General features: G+C 41.4%; 1 protein-coding gene across 3 annotated transcripts in view; it reads left to right on the top strand.

Moving 5' to 3' along the window:
- The window catches only part of LOC108258796 (cAMP-dependent protein kinase type I-beta regulatory subunit), a 75,047-nt gene that overhangs the window by 53,830 nt on the left and 2,494 nt on the right, over positions 1–18,723 (top strand). Inside the window, exons 9-10 of one of the 3 annotated variants that reach the window (XM_017457726.3) lie at positions 3,287–3,408; positions 12,186–12,267. In XM_017457726.3, the coding sequence (XP_017313215.2) occupies positions 3,287–3,408; positions 12,186–12,267 (204 nt within the window). Of the gene's footprint in view, positions 1–3,286; positions 3,409–10,170; positions 10,864–12,185; positions 12,268–18,723 lie in introns of those variants that run through there. The other 2 variants (XM_053687954.1, XM_047151812.2) reach the window with 2 other exon arrangements.

The following is an 18,723-nucleotide window of genomic DNA, read 5'->3' as shown; positions in this document are numbered from 1 at the left end:
CAGGTGGCGAAAATGGACTGCTTGCAATATCTGGATGTGTGACATGGGGATATAACGGAATAAATTAATACTAGAGATGCACCCATACTAAATTTCTTGAGTTTACAAACTGCAGCTTTGTCATCATTCCACACAAGAGACATCATCTATACACGAATTGGATATGTTTTCTTGCCCTCTTTTGATTGACAGGATATAATTGACCCTGATCATCGGATGTTTTTAAACTATCAGCCGATAGCTGAAAGCAGGAAAAATAGCCTTTATCGGCCGATACCAATTATCAGTCAATACATCGGTGCATCTCTATTTAATAGTAATAAAATTGTAAAATTATTATGTTCTTTTTGTTATTTTGTCAAACAAAAATCTAGCAGTGATGGATTTCATGTCATTATTTTCAAAGTTTATTAGAACAATGTACTCGAACGAAACAAATGAAAAAAAACATCTCTGTGAAGTTGGCACCCTATGAAATGAATAATCACCAAAACTATCCCATTCGATTATGCTATGCGTGTGCTGATTTGTGCCACAAAAATTAACATTTGTACTGGTTTGGGGTCTGAGTTATTAAGAATAATTATTTTGGCTGTGTGAAGTCACTCTCCACGCCATGTTGCTCAAATCATCCAAATTGGCACCATTCATTTGTGCTCGTTTTGTACCGTTAAAACAAACATCATTCAGCTGTTTATGTTTTACCTTTTATTACATTAATTATTTAAACCCCATGAAGGGTTTGAAGGGTTGAAGGGTTTAAATAATTAACGTAATCAAACGTAAAACATAAACAGTTGAATGATGACAGGGTGGAGATAGGACAGAAGCCAAAACAAAACACACGTGTCAAAAGATTTTGAGCAGTTCATGCACGCTGAATACTTCGGCACACAGTGCAAGGGGAAATCTGCGACATTTATGTTTGCAGTTATAATTACCCTGATGTGATATAAGCATGATATATGCATTATAAATGTGTCACATAAGTTAGACCAAAATAATAATAATTTGAAGTGTAGCCAACATGTTAAAGAATGTGTACAATTCAAATATCAAACAGTATAAAAACAAAGACGTGTGTGACAAAGAGTGTGCGTGTGTGTGTTGTGTCAGCATCATACATTTAATGTTTTCTTGTAGGCAATGCTAAAAGAGAAAATATTGATATATGATAAGGAAATATTAATTCATTACTTTAATTCAAATGCATACATCGGTTCCATGTGATTGAACTGAGTTACATTAACATAATTTGTTTTCGTACATCCAATGTGATTTGTTCATGTATTTTCAATGGCCTGAATAAAATTAAACAAATGTTTACATGGGCTTTTGAGCAATAAATTTGGTTCTGTTCATATGATTTCTTTTTAATTTACAGTTTGTGTATTTCTTGTATTCACCACTGACTGAAACCATCAAATCTAGCCCTTTGGCACGGCACGGTTGAAATTTACTTTGCAAAAATGAGCTGTGAAAATGAAAATCTGTGGTTATAGCACCATTTAGCAGTCAAGAGCAGCAAAGGCATGTTGCGGCAGTACCCACGGTGGCAAAAACCTTCTAGTTGAGTACCATCTGTACTTTGGTGATGTTTTTCATGAATTACAGGTTGAAATATATAGTCACCTACTTAGATAATACCATGTCAAAACACAGTATTCGATTTTTGCATAATTTTGCATTCCAAAACTAAAAACAAGGCATAGAGGAAAGGCATAGGTTTGAGTTGCCAGTTGCATTGGACCTTTCGTTTTTAATGGCTGGAACTTTGGTGTGCTTTACAGAAATTACATGCTAAGTTAACACATGTAACTTCATCATGTTAGGAATAACAAAGGACAGACCATGTGCTTATACAAAAATAGTGCATGCCAGGGTGATGTGCCAACATGATGAGCAGCGACATCTTTGTTGCAGATGTTATTCTGCTTATTTGCCAATGATTACAGTAGTTCCAGCTCTAACATCAGCTATAGCACTATTACTATGTTATCGGACTTGTAATATGTTATTGTTTCTACAGTAATCTTTTTTTTAAAGGGACTTGTACAGCAGACACTCCTTATCAACTAAAAATGAATGTATTTAAAAACAGGTTGTTTAACTAATTAAAATGTATAACTGTTGATGTGGTGAAATTTTTTGTTAGGAGACATTCACTTAACATTTATGGAAGAGGTCTGTGTGTAGGCCACTTTTGCCTATATTCTCTGAGCAAAAATACTACTACTTTACAAAATAATGTTTTTAGAGGAAATGTAAGTAGTTTCTTTATATATCTGTACACATTACATAGAACAATATACAGTGCCCTCCACTAATATTGGCACCCTTGTTAAATATGAGCAAAGAAGACTATGAAAATTGTCTTTATTGTTTAACCTTTTGAACTTTTGAGAAAAAAAAATCACAAAAATACTCTGATTTTATGGATATCAAAAAATTGCAAACAAAACACAGGTTTACAAAAAAAAAAACTTTGTTAAATATAGGTGTGGAACAGTTATTGGCACCCTTTTGTCCATATTTTGTGCTACCTCCCTTTGACAAGATAACAGCTCTGAGTCTTCTCCTATAATGCCTGAGACCATTCCTCCATACAGAATCTCTCCAGATCCTTCAAATTTCGAGGTTCATGCTGGTGGACTCTCCTTTTCAGTTCACCCCACAGGTTTTCTATGGGTTTCAAGTCAGGGGACTGGAATGGCCATGGTAGGACCTTGATTTTATGGTCAGTAAACCATTTCTTTGTTGTTTTTGATGTATGTTTTCTTTTGATGTATGTTTTTCATCTTCTAGCCATGGCCATGGCCATGACCCTTTTTAAGCTTTCTCACAGAGGCAGTCAGGTTTTCATTTAATATCTGTTGATATTTGATAGAGTCTGTGATGCCATGTATCCTAACAAAATATCTAGGTCCTCTGACAGAAAATGGGCATTTTCAATGCTTTTGCTATATTCTTATAGACACTTCCCATTTTGTGAAGCTTAACAACCTTTTGCCGCACATCACAACTATATTCCTTGGTCTTACCCATTGTTATGAATGACTTACTGAATTTGGCCTTTCTGTTACCTCATATTATTATTAAATTATTGCACACCTATATTTGACAAAGATATTTTCTTATAAACCTGTGTTGTGTTGGCAATTGTTTGATATCGATGAGAGCAGAGAATTTTTGTGAACAAAAGTTCAAAAGGTTAAACAATTAAGACAATTTTCACAGCCTTCTTTGCTCATATTTACTCTCAAGTTTCTTTCATGTACTGTTTTAGAATCTCTGGAGAAGTGGGAAAGGCTGACAGTGGCTGATGCTTTGGAGCCTGTACAGTTTGAAGATGGTGAAAAAATTGTGGTGCAAGGAGAACCAGGGGATGACTTCTTCATCATCACAGAGGTGTGTGTGTGTGTGTGTGTGTGTGTGTGTGTGTGTGTGTGTGTGTGTGTGTGTGTGTGTGTGTGTTTGTGTGTGTGTGTGTGTGTGTGTGTGTGTGTGTGTGTGTGTGTGCGTGTGTGTGCCAGTGTGTGTGTGTGCCAGTGTGTGTGCCAATGTGTGAGGGACAGACATATTATTGAGTTTTACCATAGCAAACCTGATGCTGTTACTCACCTGTTCTGAGCAGACAGATTGAAATCCAGAACAATCCAGTTTCTTTCCAGAACAAAGACCCGCTTACATCAGAGGCTGTATGTAGATAATTAAAGTGAAAAGTAGTCAGCAGACAGTGTTTTGATTTATTTTTTTTATGTATATTTGAGGACAATAATGTATTTTTTAATGAATGGCACCATTTTTGTTAGATACAGTAAATCAGTCCCCTCCAAACTATTGAAATTCAAGGCCAATTCATTTGTTTGTGCTATGCAACAAAAACATTGAGTTTGAGATCAAAAGATGGATATGAGACAACAGTGTAGGATTTGAGCTTTTATTTACTATTATTTTTATTTTATCTACATGTGTTAAACAACATAAAATATAGAACCTTTTGTTTCAGACAACCCAATCTTTAGGCGAGCGAAAATATAGGAACAAATAAATCAAAGTAATTTGAAGTAAATAACACATAATATTTGGTTGAATATCCCGTTTGCAATAACTGCATCAAGTGTGTGACTCATTGACCTCATCAAATTGTTGGTTGCTTCTTTTGAGATGCTTTTCCAGGCTTTTACTGTAGCCTTTTTCAGTTCTTATTTGTTTCAGGGGTTTCTCCCCTCAGTTCAATCTTCAGCAGCTGAAATGCATGCTCAATTGTGTTAAGGTCTGGTGATTGACTTAGCCAGTCAAAAACTGTGCACATTTCCTCATGATAAAGTCCTTTGTTGACTTGGCAGTGTGTTTTGGACCATTTTCTTGCTGCATGACAAAGTTTCTCTTGATTAATTTGGATGAATTTCTCTGTAAATTGGCAGATCAATGTTCCTGTAAACTTCTGAATTCATTCTGCTGCTATCATCATGAGTTACATCATCAGTAAAGATTAGTGAGTCTGTTCCAGAAGCAGCCATGCAAGCCCAAGCCATGACACTATCTCCACCATGTTTCACAGATGAGCTTGTATGTTTTGGATCATGAGCAGATCCGTTCTTTTCCCTCCCCACCTCAAAGCCTAAAAAATCTGAGAGAGTATCATTCTTACTTATACACTGCAAATATACTACAACACTGAAACTTTCAAAGCTGGGTGGTCATCGGCTATAAAGACTAGTATCATCTTTCTCATTCCATCATCATTCTTTCTCCTATGTCAGTCTCTCTAACAGCGTATGGCTGTGACCCAAATGGTGTGGAAGGTGCAGTACAAACTACATCATTGAACACATTGCACCTGTTATAGCAGGCATTGCTATGTCACAGACTTTATTTTTTTTTAGTTGGGATTCTAACAGGTCCTGTCTCATCTGTGCCAGAGCTCTGTAGTGCATGTTCTGGCTAATAAGATAAATCATGAGATGGTCAGATTTGACCATATGACTACTGTTGATGCTTGCATTGCATCACTGTTGGTCTCATCAGAATAAGGATTACACCAAGCTGTGCATTGCCCAAGTAATAAGGGCAGATGCACTGATGACTCTCATCAGTGAATTTCAATATTGTGTCATTGATGCACTGACGGCTCTCATCAATCTCACTGATGAATTTCAATATTGTGTCATGTGCAGCACACACTGACAGTATGTTAACTTTATGCAGCTAGTACTGAAGCAGTCTCCAATTGCAGATGACACCTCACTAAGGGAGCTTCACTCAAAATATGGGTCAGCTCTAAGCTAGTTTGGTTTAGATCCACCTTTATATCTCCAGGTGTGTTATTGTCATTTACATCCATCTCCATAGCACAATCCTATCTGCTTGATGTGTGCAAATCCCTGAGCCCTGTGGAATTTGCTTTGTTTCAGGGGGTCACTTTTTGGAACTGCTACTGAAAAGCCTCTGGGTAGGAGGTAGGAGGCTGCAGGTTTTGGAGCCACAGAACATGTCCACAGAGCATGTCAGAATGGACTCATGCTAAACCTCAGCTCCAGCATCTAAAGGGCCCTATACAGATCCTCCCCATCTCCACCAATGAAAATTCTTATGCAGCACATCCCTGACAAGCAGAGGATGGCAATGGGGAGTTTTACAGATGAGCACATTGCTCATTTGATGTCTACGTCAGATGTAATACATTAGTGAGTCCTAATTTCACAGGGATACTGGACACAAACTGGTCAGTTTTTTCATGGCTCAAGGTCTCGCTGGTGTAAGAGACAGCAAAATTGTTGTTCTTTTATAAGAAGTTCATTCACTCTTGGCCAGAGGTGCTATAGTAAACTACACCCTACTGTTAAAAACAAAACAAAGTATTTTCTTGCTCTGAAAAGGGATGACTGTTTGTATCCAATTCTAGATGTGAGATGGTTAAACTGGTTCTCTTTCTTATTCCATGGTTTAAATATAATAGTCCAGGCTGTGCAACCACATGACTGGTTTGTGTTTGTGGACGTGTTTACTGCTTATTTTCATGTTCCCAATGCTCTGGAAAACAAATGCTTTTTAAGATGTGATCTCCAAGGCTAATTCAAAGTCCTGCCATTTGGCCTCTCCCTTGCAGCACTGTTTTTTCAATCTCTTTGTAGGTAACCTTTTCTGCCCTTATACTGCCACATTTGGATGGATCACTACAGTTCATCCTCACCAAGTAGCAGGCGATCAAGAACACATCCTCCTCACACAATTTATGGCACTCAGACTCACAGTAAACTCAAAGAAAGCTAAACCAAACATAAAACCAAAATATGTCACACACAGTTGATTTGTATGAGGCTGGATTCAATGACAATTTTAGGCACTCATCACCCTAAAATTTGGTGGATATTTTTATGCTGGACAATTTGATTCAGTCAACATGCAGTGTCAGTGTCTGTTCAAGGTGCTGATAACATGTCAGTAATCCCCTAGGCTTGCTAGAACTCTGAACATTCCAAAAAGGACTGTGAATGGACACATAAGTGTAAGGTCAGAACACATCAACCAACTGGAATCAATGACAGTCCATCTGGCCCTGATGTTCGGACAATATTGTGACAGTTATATCAACCATGGGGTCTGGAATGTGGTCAAACAGCACTTGCTCTACCTTGCACCTTAGGTGGGCCCAGTTCATGGCCTCAGTGAGAACAGCTCATCTGCCAGCTGTAAAGTGATGCAGTAGATAAAGTCCCACAGGGGTGTGGTTTCCATACTCAGGGGTGATACCTCAGATATAAAAGAGGTTTGACCTGTCACTGGAACTCATCACCAGTGCCATATCAACATATAGCCAGCTGTGGTTCTCCCTGGAAGAGCTGGACAGCCTGCTGGGACTTTGTTGTGCACACAGCAACTACTGGGAAAACATACTGCTTAATATGATGATCCAAGCATGTCTTCTTACACATCAGTTTGCCCATATCTGCAAGCAGAGATGCCTTTTAATATATAATAAATAGAGAACATTATTTTGTCCTCCTATCACTATTTGTTTTCCAACTGTTGAACATATCTGTAACGTCTCTAATGCTCTATAGAAGCAGGAAGAGGTGTGGGGGAGGCCCTCATCCAGCTATGCCAAGCACATCCAGGCCAGTAGCTGGAGTAGGTCAGTGAGTTCATTCACTCTTGGCTAGAGGTGCTATAGTAAGGTACACCCTACTGTTAAAAACAGAACAATGTATTTTCTTGCTCTGAAAAAAGATGACTGTTTGTATCCAATTCTAGATGTGAGATGGTTAAACTGGTTCTCTTTCCTATTTCATGGTTTAAATATAATAGTTCAGCTCAGTGGACTACTGATCAGAAGGTTCTGAGTTCAAATCCCAGCACCACCAAGGTGCCACTGCTGCCCTTAACCCTCAACTGCTCAGTTGTATTAAACTCTCTTGGTCCTCCTCTTTGCCCTTCCCCATCCCTGCACCACAGAAACAAAACCAGGTAACAGAACTCGTGCTTCTCCTCCCTCTCTCCCTTTGTCTGTCTCTTCTCTGCCCCATGTTATTTGAGCACTTTCAGATTAACAGTCCATGGTGTGAATATAGTGTAAATATAAACATATAAATATAAATACCTCCGTAATGTATAATCACATGTCACATTTTTTTAATGTCTCCAGCAAACAGTATGCATTTTTGAGTATCAAGACAGACACATGAAAGGTCATTCAGGAATAATGTGAGGCATAAAACAAACACAGTTCATTCATCTTTATCTTCCATATCACGACCATCTGACCTCTTATTCCGAGCTTTTTTGCCAGATGGTCCAAAGCAATATAGTATTTTTTTCATCCTGCCCAACTGGCTGTCTCCCTCCCCTTCAAACTTTTCTCTCTCTGTCTTGCCTTTTTTGACTATCAACAAAAAAACAGAGTGACAGCTTGTGTCAGTGTAATAGTAATAAAAATTGGTACAATAAAAGCCTATAGTGGCTTGAAAGTCTGCTTAAATAACAGCTAAAACACTTTACAAACATTACATATCAGAAACCCCCCCCCCCCCCATTTCCAGCCACGTGTGTAGCAGTGAGTGTTCAAGGGGGTACATACCATGCATTGGTGGATTCAGGCTGCAACCAGACCTCAATTCAGCAATGCTTGGTTCAAGGTGCGTGGTTCATTAGTGAATGCACATATGGTGAAGGTGAGGTGTGTGCATGGGTATGATTTTGAATATCCATTAGTGCTGGTTATCATAAAATTCTGGGGGCAAAAAAACATAGTGGAGTCAGCGGTTAGTCCTCACCCCACCCATCCAATAATCCTGGAAACAAATTGGCCAAGGTGTTGAGCATTAGCTAAATAAACGTTTTTGTATGTGTGCTGTGGTCGTGAGAAACAGTGTGGAATGGGGGGTGGCACCAGGTCTTTCAATGTCAGCTCCATGTCAGGGACACGGAGGGTGGGGATAGCACCACCCTTCAAATCTTGGCAGGGATTCCCCTGGGGCATTTCCCTTTGGAGCAGTCACATGACAAGACCCTAAAGAATGCCATTAACCAAGTGACAGTAATATATGGTCAGCGAATCCAGCTTGATGTTGCGCTAATCCCACCCCTATTTTTGCTCTTATTAAAGATAGATTATCTCAAGTGACACTCAAACCCAAGAAGAAACATCCCATCTGTTGGTCCTGAAGAGCCATCTGGAATTGTTAGTCCACGCGCCTCACCATAATCCAGTGATGGCTCACTTAGGACAAGAAAAAACGTTAAACTCACTCTTGGCCCATTTCTATTGGCCAGGTATTTGTGACGATGTTTACTGGTGGTGTGCAACATGTTGCGAATGTCAGCTGGTGAATCTGCTGGCCACTTCAAATTCACCATTGTAGCCCTTCCATTAATTGAGGTACCCTTTGAAAGAATTGGTATGGACCTTTGTCAGGCCATTAGACTGGAATGCATGAGGGCATCACTTTATATTACTTTTAGTGGACTACGCAACACGATACCTGGAATCAGTGCCTCTCCGTAACATCTCAGTATGCAGCGTTGTGGAGGCACTCTTCTGTGTAAGCTCATGAGTTGGGATCCCAAAAGAGATCCTAACTGATTGGGGCACATTTTTCATGTCACGGACAAGCTGTATGAACTGTTGGGTATTAAATCGATTTGCACCAGTGTTTATCATCCACAAACAGATGGGCTGGTCAAATGATTTAATCAAACACTTAAAAACATGATTTGTAAATTCCTTCATGACGATACATGGAATTAGGCTAAGTGGCTCGAGCCTCTCTAATTTGCAGTGCAGGAGGTCCCACAAGCCTCCACGGGGTTTTCCTCTTTGAATTATTGTACAGGCAGAAGCCTTGCAGCTTCCTCAATGTCATTTTGGAAAATTGGGGGAGGGGCCTTTTAACAGTAAAAATTAAATTCAATACATTCTTGACCTGACAGCAAAACTCCACACCTTAAGTCACATAACACAGGAGAATTTGTGTCAGGCGGAAGAATGTTAATCCTGTTTAAAAGGGGGTACTCCACTACAGGAGTTTGCACTGGGAGATAAAATGCTCATTTTGCTTACCACATCAAGCTCTGAATTACTCACTAATTGGCAAGGACCCTTCTTTATGGAGACCACCTCTCCTTGTCCCAAATCACGGACGTTGCCAAGTTCCAGGTGGAAGTTTCCATCGTGTTCTTGCGTCTACTCAGTCACACTAATCTCGTAGAACTTCACATAAAGACACCCCCAAGGGTGATGAAAAGCATCATCTACCCAAGCATAAAAAACAGGTGGTTCGGGATGAGCTCAAAGCCATGTTGTATATGGGAGTAATTGAGGATGTTACTGATCCAGCCCAGTAGTTTTTGTTCCCAAAATGGACAGTTCAATCAGATTTTGTGTGGACGTTAGAAAAGTTCATTCAGAGTTTAAATTTTATGCATACCCAATGTCTCGCTGGTTTTGACAAAGGGGTATTGGCAGATTCCCTTGACTAGAATATCTTGTTTGGGTTACACCAGTTTGTCACTCTTCAGTTTGGGTTGTTTGGAGCACCAGCGATGTTTCAGCGACTCATGGACAGAATCCTGCACCTGCACAATGCATATGCCGGGGTCATCTGAAGGGTGAGACCACAGAGACCACTTTTACATTCTCTTGACTTATGGCTCCCTTTTGTTTTACAGACGGATGCTTCAGACAGAGGGTTGGGGGCCGTGTTGTCCCAGGTGGTGGAGGGGAAATAGCACCCCATGCTGTACATCAGCCACAATCTCTCTGTGTGAGAGACTAAGTACAGCATGATAGAGAAGGTGTGTCTGGCCATCAAATGGGCGATCCTCACCCTCCGGTACTATCTGCAGGGATGGGCCTTCACCCTCTGTTCAGACCATGCCCCACTCCAATGACTCCACCGCATGAAAGATGCCAACATGTGGATCACCCATTGCTATCTGGAACTTCAGCCAATTAAGTTCAAGGTGGTCCACAGCCGGGGGGAAACAAGAGATGGCTGTAGTGGATTTCCTCTTTTGGGGTGGGAATGAGGGGTGGTCGGTGGGGTTCGGTAGCAGGCCGGATGGCTCCCCGGCCTGAGTAGGCTGGTGGAGGTATGTGGAAGCGGGGGTGTGCTTGAGCATCGGTTTGTGAATGGAGGGCGGAGCCAAAGAAGGTGAGTGGTAAGGATTGTGCACCTGCAGGGAATTATGCTAATGAATGTTCTGTGTTGCAGTGAGCTGTTGCGAGGATAAAAAGGAAGGAGATGAGCACCTCGAGAGAAAGCCACCATCATATAGCTGTGTGTGCATGTGTGCATGCATGTGAAAATAAATGAGTGAAAATAAAATAAATAGAATAAAGCACCTTTTGAGTTGTCCCAAGCCTGCCTCCCGCGTCCTCATTTCTGACGAAACCCAGAATAAGTGTCACGCTCACATTTATAGTTTTTTTTTTTTGTTTTCTAGTCAGTTTTCAGCATATTCGTGCAGCAGCTATAGTGTATATGTACATGTGTGTAATAATAATATACAATATTGGCAGAGGTGGGTAGAGTAGCCAAAACATTTACTCAACTGCAAGTAAAACTACTTATCAAATTAATTACTCAAGTACCAGTAAAAGTAATAATGTTAATAAACACTTGAGTGAGAGTAATAAAGCAACCAATGAAAAGACTACTCATGTAGCAAGTTACTACTGTAGTAACTTCACATCTGATTTAAATGAAGGGAAAATCCATAATCTCAGACTACACTGAAAACTGTAAGTCACACCTCTCCTTGAAAGTCTGTCTGTTCTGTTTATATGTTAAAAAACCTGGGTTCTAGACAAAGCAGCATACCCCAGTCCTGTGATGGGTACAATAACACAGAACCTGTCGTTTTCAACACAAAATCTCACACACACAAAAAAACAAACATTTTCCCAATGGTTGACAGTCTTAACATGTTAACAACACAAACTTTTCAGCATCTGCATTTAAACAAGATAACAGAGAACAAAAGGACAGACTATGGAACAGAACAGAAGAGAAAGTGTTTGTAGAGAGAGAGAAAGAGAGAGAGAGCATGGTTGGGTTTGTTAGTATGCTTGTTTGTGTGAGTGTGTGTGTGTGCGTATGTGTCCTGCCTCCCTCGACAGGCTCGCTTCTTCCCCCTCTCCAGGACTGAGCTGCTAAAAAAGTGAGCGGTTGTTGCTTCCTCATTCAGACCACTGCAGCATATCGCGAGACTCCTGAACTCATTATACATGATATAAACAAATTATCATAACTACATATATTCATTAACATTTAACAGTAATGGAGGAACACCACCAAATGTAGCAAAGTAGAAGTACATTTATATGATTGAAAATTAACTTGAGTAAGAATATAAGTTAAACCTACTCTTAAAAGTTTTTTTTTTAAAGTTACTCAAGTATATGTAACAGAGTAAATGTAGCACGTTACTACCCACCTCTGAATATTTCACATTTCCAGCATATAGTACATACATTTTTCACTGGTACAGTAAAAGGTGATCATGTGTTTGATAGTTTATTAAATCTTTAGACAATTTTTGTTCTGTGAATTTCAGAGTGTGAGATTTTATTTGTTTTTCTATAAAGCAAGGAATCTAATCTTTCAGATGCACTTCTCTGTCTGTCTCTCTCTCTTTCTCTCTCTCTCTCTCTCTCTCTCTCTCACACTCACTTTCTTCAGGGGACAGCATCTGTCCTGCAGCGCAGATCTGACAATGAGGAGTATGTAGAGGTAGGCCGCCTTGGACCCTCTGACTACTTTGGTGAGTGCCTAATGATTATCACTACTATGGCCATAAATATACAATGTATCATATAATTTCTTCCCTTCAGAATGAGGCTCACAATTCAATGCTTCAACATATTGAACAATACATTCAACAGGCTGCATAATAAAGTAGACTATTCGTCATAAAACACTGCTTATATTATACGAACTGAAATAATTATTCAGACTTCATCAAGCCCACACTTCTTACTCTGAAAAAGGAGCTTCTTATTTACACTATATGGCCAAAAGTGTGTGGCTTACCTGACCATCAATATGTGGGTCTTCCCAAACTGTTGCCACATAGTTGAAAGCACACAACTGTCTAGAATGTCCATGTACAACCACAATTCCGAAAAAGTTGGGACAGTATGGAAAAAAACTAACAAAAAGAATAATTTGAAAATTCAATTCACCCTGTACTATATTGAAAACATCTGGGTTACGCATGTAACCCTGTTCCCTGAGAACGGAACGAGATGTTGCTTGAGCTCCACACTGTGGGAAGTGCCCTTGCACATGATTGGCAGCTGAAGCTTGTGTAACATCATGCCTATTTATAGGTCTGCTGTGATCAGGTGACGTTGCAATTATTGTGTCGTGTGATCTAAAAATCGTCACCTGTGAACTGCGCCATCAGCCTCTATTATCTGAAGTTAAGATGCAATTTACAGGCATGCCCCAGTATGACAAAGCTACGCAATGTCTCATTCCCTCCTCCGGGAACAGGATTAACCCAGACGTTCCCTTTCCAAGGGGACTCAACACTGCTTGAGCTCCACGCTGTGGGAACAACAATACCCACTCTGTCATACTGAGGGTATGACCTGCACAAAAAGATCCAAGCCCGAGGGTCACTGCAAGACACTTGAGCCCAGCGTGGAATGTATATCCAGGCTGTAATATCGAATGAATGTGTGTGGTGTAGACCACCCCACTGCAGCACACACATCCTGTAAGGGTACCCCTTTGGACAAAGCCTTTGAGGAGGCGACACCCCTAGTGGAATGAGCCCTTATGCCCAGAGGCGTAGTGAGACTGCGTCTCTCATAAGCGATAAGAAATTGCTTCCATTATCCAGTTAGAGATGTGCTGCTTCGACACAGCATCACTTCTACTGTTGTCGCCAAAGCAGACCAGCTGCTCTGACTTACGCCACTGGCTGGAGCGGTGGCCGTAAGTACAGAGAGCCCTTACTAGACACATTAGGTGCAATTTCTCTTGTTCTGGTGTGAGGAACGGCGGAGGGCAGAAAGCCTGCAACACTACTGGCTGGGCAGTAGACGTAGGAACTTTAGGAATATAATCTGGCCTAGGATATAAGAAGGCCTTGGCTAGTCCAGGGGTAAAGTCAAGGCAGGAAGGGGCAACAGAGAGAGCTTGTAGATCTCCTACTCACTTGAGAGATGTCAGGGCGAGCATAAGAGCTACCTTTAGAGTCAGAAAGTTCTTAGAGGCTGAATCTAAGGGCTCAAATGGGGCACCTGACAGACCTTCCAGGACCACAATAAGATCCCAGGAAGGTATGCGTGGTCTGCAGATGGGCCTCAGCTGCCTGACACCATACCTAAACCTCGAAGTTAGAGGATGTTGCCCCACAGAGGTTCCATCAATAGGTGTGTGGCTGACCGAAATGGCAGCCACATAGACCCTGATTGGAAAAGGAGCCATCCCCGCTGAGAAACATCCTCATAAGAACTCCAGGACTGTAGCTGTTACGCAGTTCACTGGGTCTAGTTGACGTTCTTCACACCACGAGACAAAAAGTCGTGACTTGATTGCATACAATTTCCTTGTGGATGCGTTCAACATGGCCTCTACAACCTCAGTTGCGAGACCAGAATCTATGAGCTACAGCCCCAATGGTGTGGGAGGAGTGAGGGTGAACCACAGCGGGCAGTGTGTTGTCTCCTCGGAGGCTAGAAATACTGCCCTATTTCTAGGCGATTTATATGCCACTCCAGATGAGGGCCACTCCAGAGACTGTGAGCTGGACACCCCTGCCCATGAGGGAGGTGAATGACATTACCTTATCTTGCGATAAGGAGATGCCCCTAAAGTGTGACTCGAGACTAGAAACCGGGGACACCTTCAACTTCTCAGAGCATGTAGGCATCGCCGTATGACCCTGATTATTCATCCCTGGATGAAACCCCCAACTTTTCAGCCACCGCTGAAACGGTCTCCTGTACAATAGGCCCAATGGTATGACCCTGGCTGCTGCTGTCATAAGCAGGTGATGCCCAGATCCAGCTTTATCTTGCTCAATGTGGATGGAATTAACCCTACACATGTTGGGGATAGAAACACCCTCATCATAGTAGAATCCTTATAACCTCTAGAAAAGTTGTCCTCTGCACTCTAGAAAGCATAATTTTCTTGAGGTTCAACCTGAGCCCCAAGCTTTTCCTGTGGGCAAGAACAACATCTCAATGTTGAATCGCCAGTTCCCTGGATCATGCTAGAATTGACCATCCAGTCATCCAGGTAGTTTAGTACACAGATGCCTTGGAGTCACAATGGAGCCAGAATGGCATCCATGCATTTTGTGAAGGTGCGAGGGGACAAAGCTAGCCTGAAAGGAAGATATTGGTATGCATTGCATCCGAATTCAAACCTCAGGAACATCCTGTGACTGGGCAAAATTTCTATGTGGAAATATGCATCTTTTAGATCTATCCTCACAAACCATTCGTCAAACTGAATCTGTGTAATGGCATGTTTGAGCGTCAGCGTTTTGAACCTGTATGTCCGAAGAGTACGGTTCAGATGATGCAGATCTAAAATTGGCCGCATACTCATATCTTTATTGCAGACCAGGAAATAACAGTTGTAAAAACCCCTTCTCAGAGAACTGGATACATGTTCTATGGCCCCTTTATCCAAGAGGGATCTTACTTTCTGCGCTAATGTTGGGCTCTGCTCTGTGCTGATTACTGTGGTGAGCACACATCTGAACCGGGGATTGAGCTCTGTACTGGACCCGGTAACTCTTTTCTATGGTAGACAAAACCCATGGAGACACATTTTGGCAGTAGTTTCCACGCTGCCAGATGGTCTTTTGGTGATGTTAACTGTTGCACATTCTATTTGAGGGAAAGCATCAGATTTTCGGTACCCTGTGACAGCTCGCTGACCAGAGAACACTGAAAACTTGGGACGGCCTTGGCTAGGGGAGGCCCTACAGTAGTACTTGAGGCGAACTGCCCTAACAACCTCATGTCCCCTGATATGTCCCTCTGCCGCCCCTCAGGACCACTCCTTCTTTGTCTACTCAGCCTTTATGATCCATTCTCAGATGAGGCCTATTAGCAGGCTGCGACTGTGGCCACCCGGTTTGCGGGCCACCACACTCACCTTCTGTGCCACCCTTGCACTAGTGCTGGCTTGACACAACGAGCAAGGAACTGGCTGAACGACGCCATATGGTAATGGAGAGGTAGCTCGCAAGTGCCTCCTCCACCTTTGGCATAGCTAAATAGCTGTATCATTCATTCCCCGTGATGGCCAAATAGTCTGACATCGTGGGATTATAAATATGGCTTATGTATGGTTTTCCCCAGACGCGTGATATTTTGTCATGCACTTCTGGAAAGAAGGGGAGTTTTCTGCAGTGTGAGGGAGATTTATTTTCACTGGGGAGAAAAAAGCTCATCCATCCTTAGTAATCACTTTAAGCAGCTCTTTATATGTTTGAGAGCTCCTCTTCATTTTTGGCACACCCTTCTGGCTCTGTGGAGTCAGAGAGGATTTTTTTGTTTGGCTTTCCATAGTGGAAGGAGGAATCACGATGCGAGCTCTGACGTGAGTGGTGAAAGAGCCGGACCCGGAAGACAGAGTAAGAGATAGAGCAGCACTCATCTCCGGCTCCTCTTCCAGATCCATACAAGATCCCCAGGACGAGACCCGCGAGGCTCTGAAACCTAACTACCTTCGGCTGAGAAGAGAGCGAGCGGAGAGGAGCTGCCTGATTGTAAGGCATTAACAATGTGCACAGTCAGACCTCTTGAGGGCTGCCCTGGTGTGCTCCACTCATAGACACTTCACACAGAAAGTGTGTCCATCTGTCCCCATGATGAAACGGGAGCAAGGCATAACACACTTTCTAAATTCTCTCTCACTCATAGTTTTCTCCTTTTTTTTAAAGGGACAGAAAAGTAAACAGATTTTTCTTTCTTTTTTTTAAAAGATAGAGAGGAAATGAGTCTTTTTAAGAGCATTACACAAATGACCGACATGCAGTCTCGCTTCAGATAATAGTTCACAGGTGTCGTTTTTATATCATGAGACGCGCTTAATTGCCACATCACCTAATCATGGCAGGCCTGTAAATAGTCATGATGTTATACAAGCTTCAGATGCCAGTCACACGAGGGTGCTTCCAACAGCAGGGAGTTCACACAACTTTGATTTCCCTTCTCAGGGAACACATTATAAACACATTAGTTGATGTTTTACTATGGGAATTTAGTACATTTTTGAAAACATACACTCATTTCAAATCTGATGACCGCAATACACTCCAAAAATTTGGGACAGTCGACTGTTTACCACTGTATATCATCCCCTTTTCTTTTAATAACACTTATTAAGCATTTGGGCACTGAAGACACCAGTTGGTTAAATTTAGAAAGTGGAATTTTCCCACAATCATCCATTATGCAAGCAGGCCATGCTAGCAAGCAGGCCATGCTAGCACCCTCACTCTCATGCACTTGTAATCCAGGCAGAATGTGCTTTGGTTTTGTCCTGCTCTGGATGGCAGCAAAATGTGTATATATTTGTCTGCATTAATGGTGTTCTCACTGATGTGCAAGTTACTCACACCCCCATATGATGCCAGACGCAGGCTTTTGGACCTGATGCTGATAACAGCTTGGATGGTCCTTTTCCTCTTTGGCCCGGAGAACCCAACGGCTGTTTTGTCCAAAAACTATGAAATGTTGACTCATCAGACCACAAAACACATTTCCACTGTGCTACTGTTCATCTCAGATGAGACCAAGCCCAGAGACGTTGGTGGTGCTTCTAGACAGTGTTGATGTATGGTTTCTGCTTTGCATAGTAAAGCCTTACCTTGCATCTGTGGATGCAGCGGCGAATGGTGTTGAGTGACAAAGGTTTACCAAAGTATTTACCAGGAGGTCATTTGTATGAGAGAACCAGGAGGTTATGCTTTCAATGGCATGCAATATTTTTCTACATTTTCTAGATCGTAATAGTAGTTTGCACTGCTGCTGAGGAAATGAGAACATTTTTCCAGATGCACTGAAACCTTTTGAATGATACCAAACACATTTAGTCAATTTCTTATTCACATTAAACATACTATCTAATCCATATGGATCTTGGGTGAGTTTAAGGTGATCTCAACACAGAAAGCGGAGGGTGGAGGGAGAGAGAGAAGGAAGCAATGTAGAAGAACAATAGTTAGGTGTGATCTTCCAGTCTCTAATTAGTGTATTGTGTTATCTCGGATGAAGATGCTAATTTTGTGGGAGAGAGTTATAATTTTAATTTTCATTAGAAAATCATCCTTTGTTTTCTCAGAGAGCAGTTCTCTCCAGGTTCAGACATCTTGGCACCAGCCTTACAAACTCAAGGTTTTATGTTTTGTGCATTCTGAGATGCTTCTCTGCTCACCACGGCTGTAAAGATTATATAAGTTATATATACTTCCTGGCATCTTGAACAATCTGTCCCTTTCCTCTGACCTCTCTTATCAACAAGGCGTTTCCACCTGCAGAACTGTCCCTCGTGCAATGTTTTTTATTTATTTATTTTTATTTATTTATTTTTTTTTTTTGCATTCTGTGTAAACTCTAGAGACTGTTCTGCCTGAAAATCCCAGGAGATCAGAAGTTCCTGAAATTTCTCAAAGCCCATCTGGTCCCAATATCCATGCCATGGTCAAAGTCACATAGATCACACTTTTTCTTAATTCTGATGTTTGATGTGAACATTACCCAAAGCTCTTGACCTGTATCTGTATGATTTTTTATATTGCGCTGCTGCCACATGATGGACTGATTAGACAACTGCATGAATGTGCAGGTGCACATACAGTGAGGGAAAGAAGTATTTGATCCCCTGCTGATTTTGTACGTTTGCCCACTGACAAAGAAATGATCAGTCTATAATTTTAATGGTAGATTTATTTGAACAGTGAGAGACAGAATAACAACAAGAAAATCCAGAAAAATCGCATGTCAAAAATGTTATAAATTGATTTGCATTTTAATGATGGAAATAAGTATTTGACCCCCTCTCAATCAGAAAGATTTCTGGCTACCACATGTCTTTTATACAGGTAACGAGCTGAGATTAGGAGCACACTGTTAAAGGGAGTGCTCCTAATCTCAGCTTGTTACCTGTATAAAAGACATCTGTCCTCAGAAGCAATCAATCAATCAGATTCCAAACTCTCCACCATGGCCAAGACCAAAGAGCT

This window comes from Ictalurus punctatus, chromosome 2 (genome assembly GCF_001660625.3).
Source record: "Ictalurus punctatus breed USDA103 chromosome 2, Coco_2.0, whole genome shotgun sequence".
Taxonomy (NCBI): domain Eukaryota; kingdom Metazoa; phylum Chordata; class Actinopteri; order Siluriformes; family Ictaluridae; genus Ictalurus; species Ictalurus punctatus.
The sequence above is the reverse complement of the archived record's forward strand: the minus strand, read 5'-3'. Positions and strand labels throughout refer to the sequence as shown.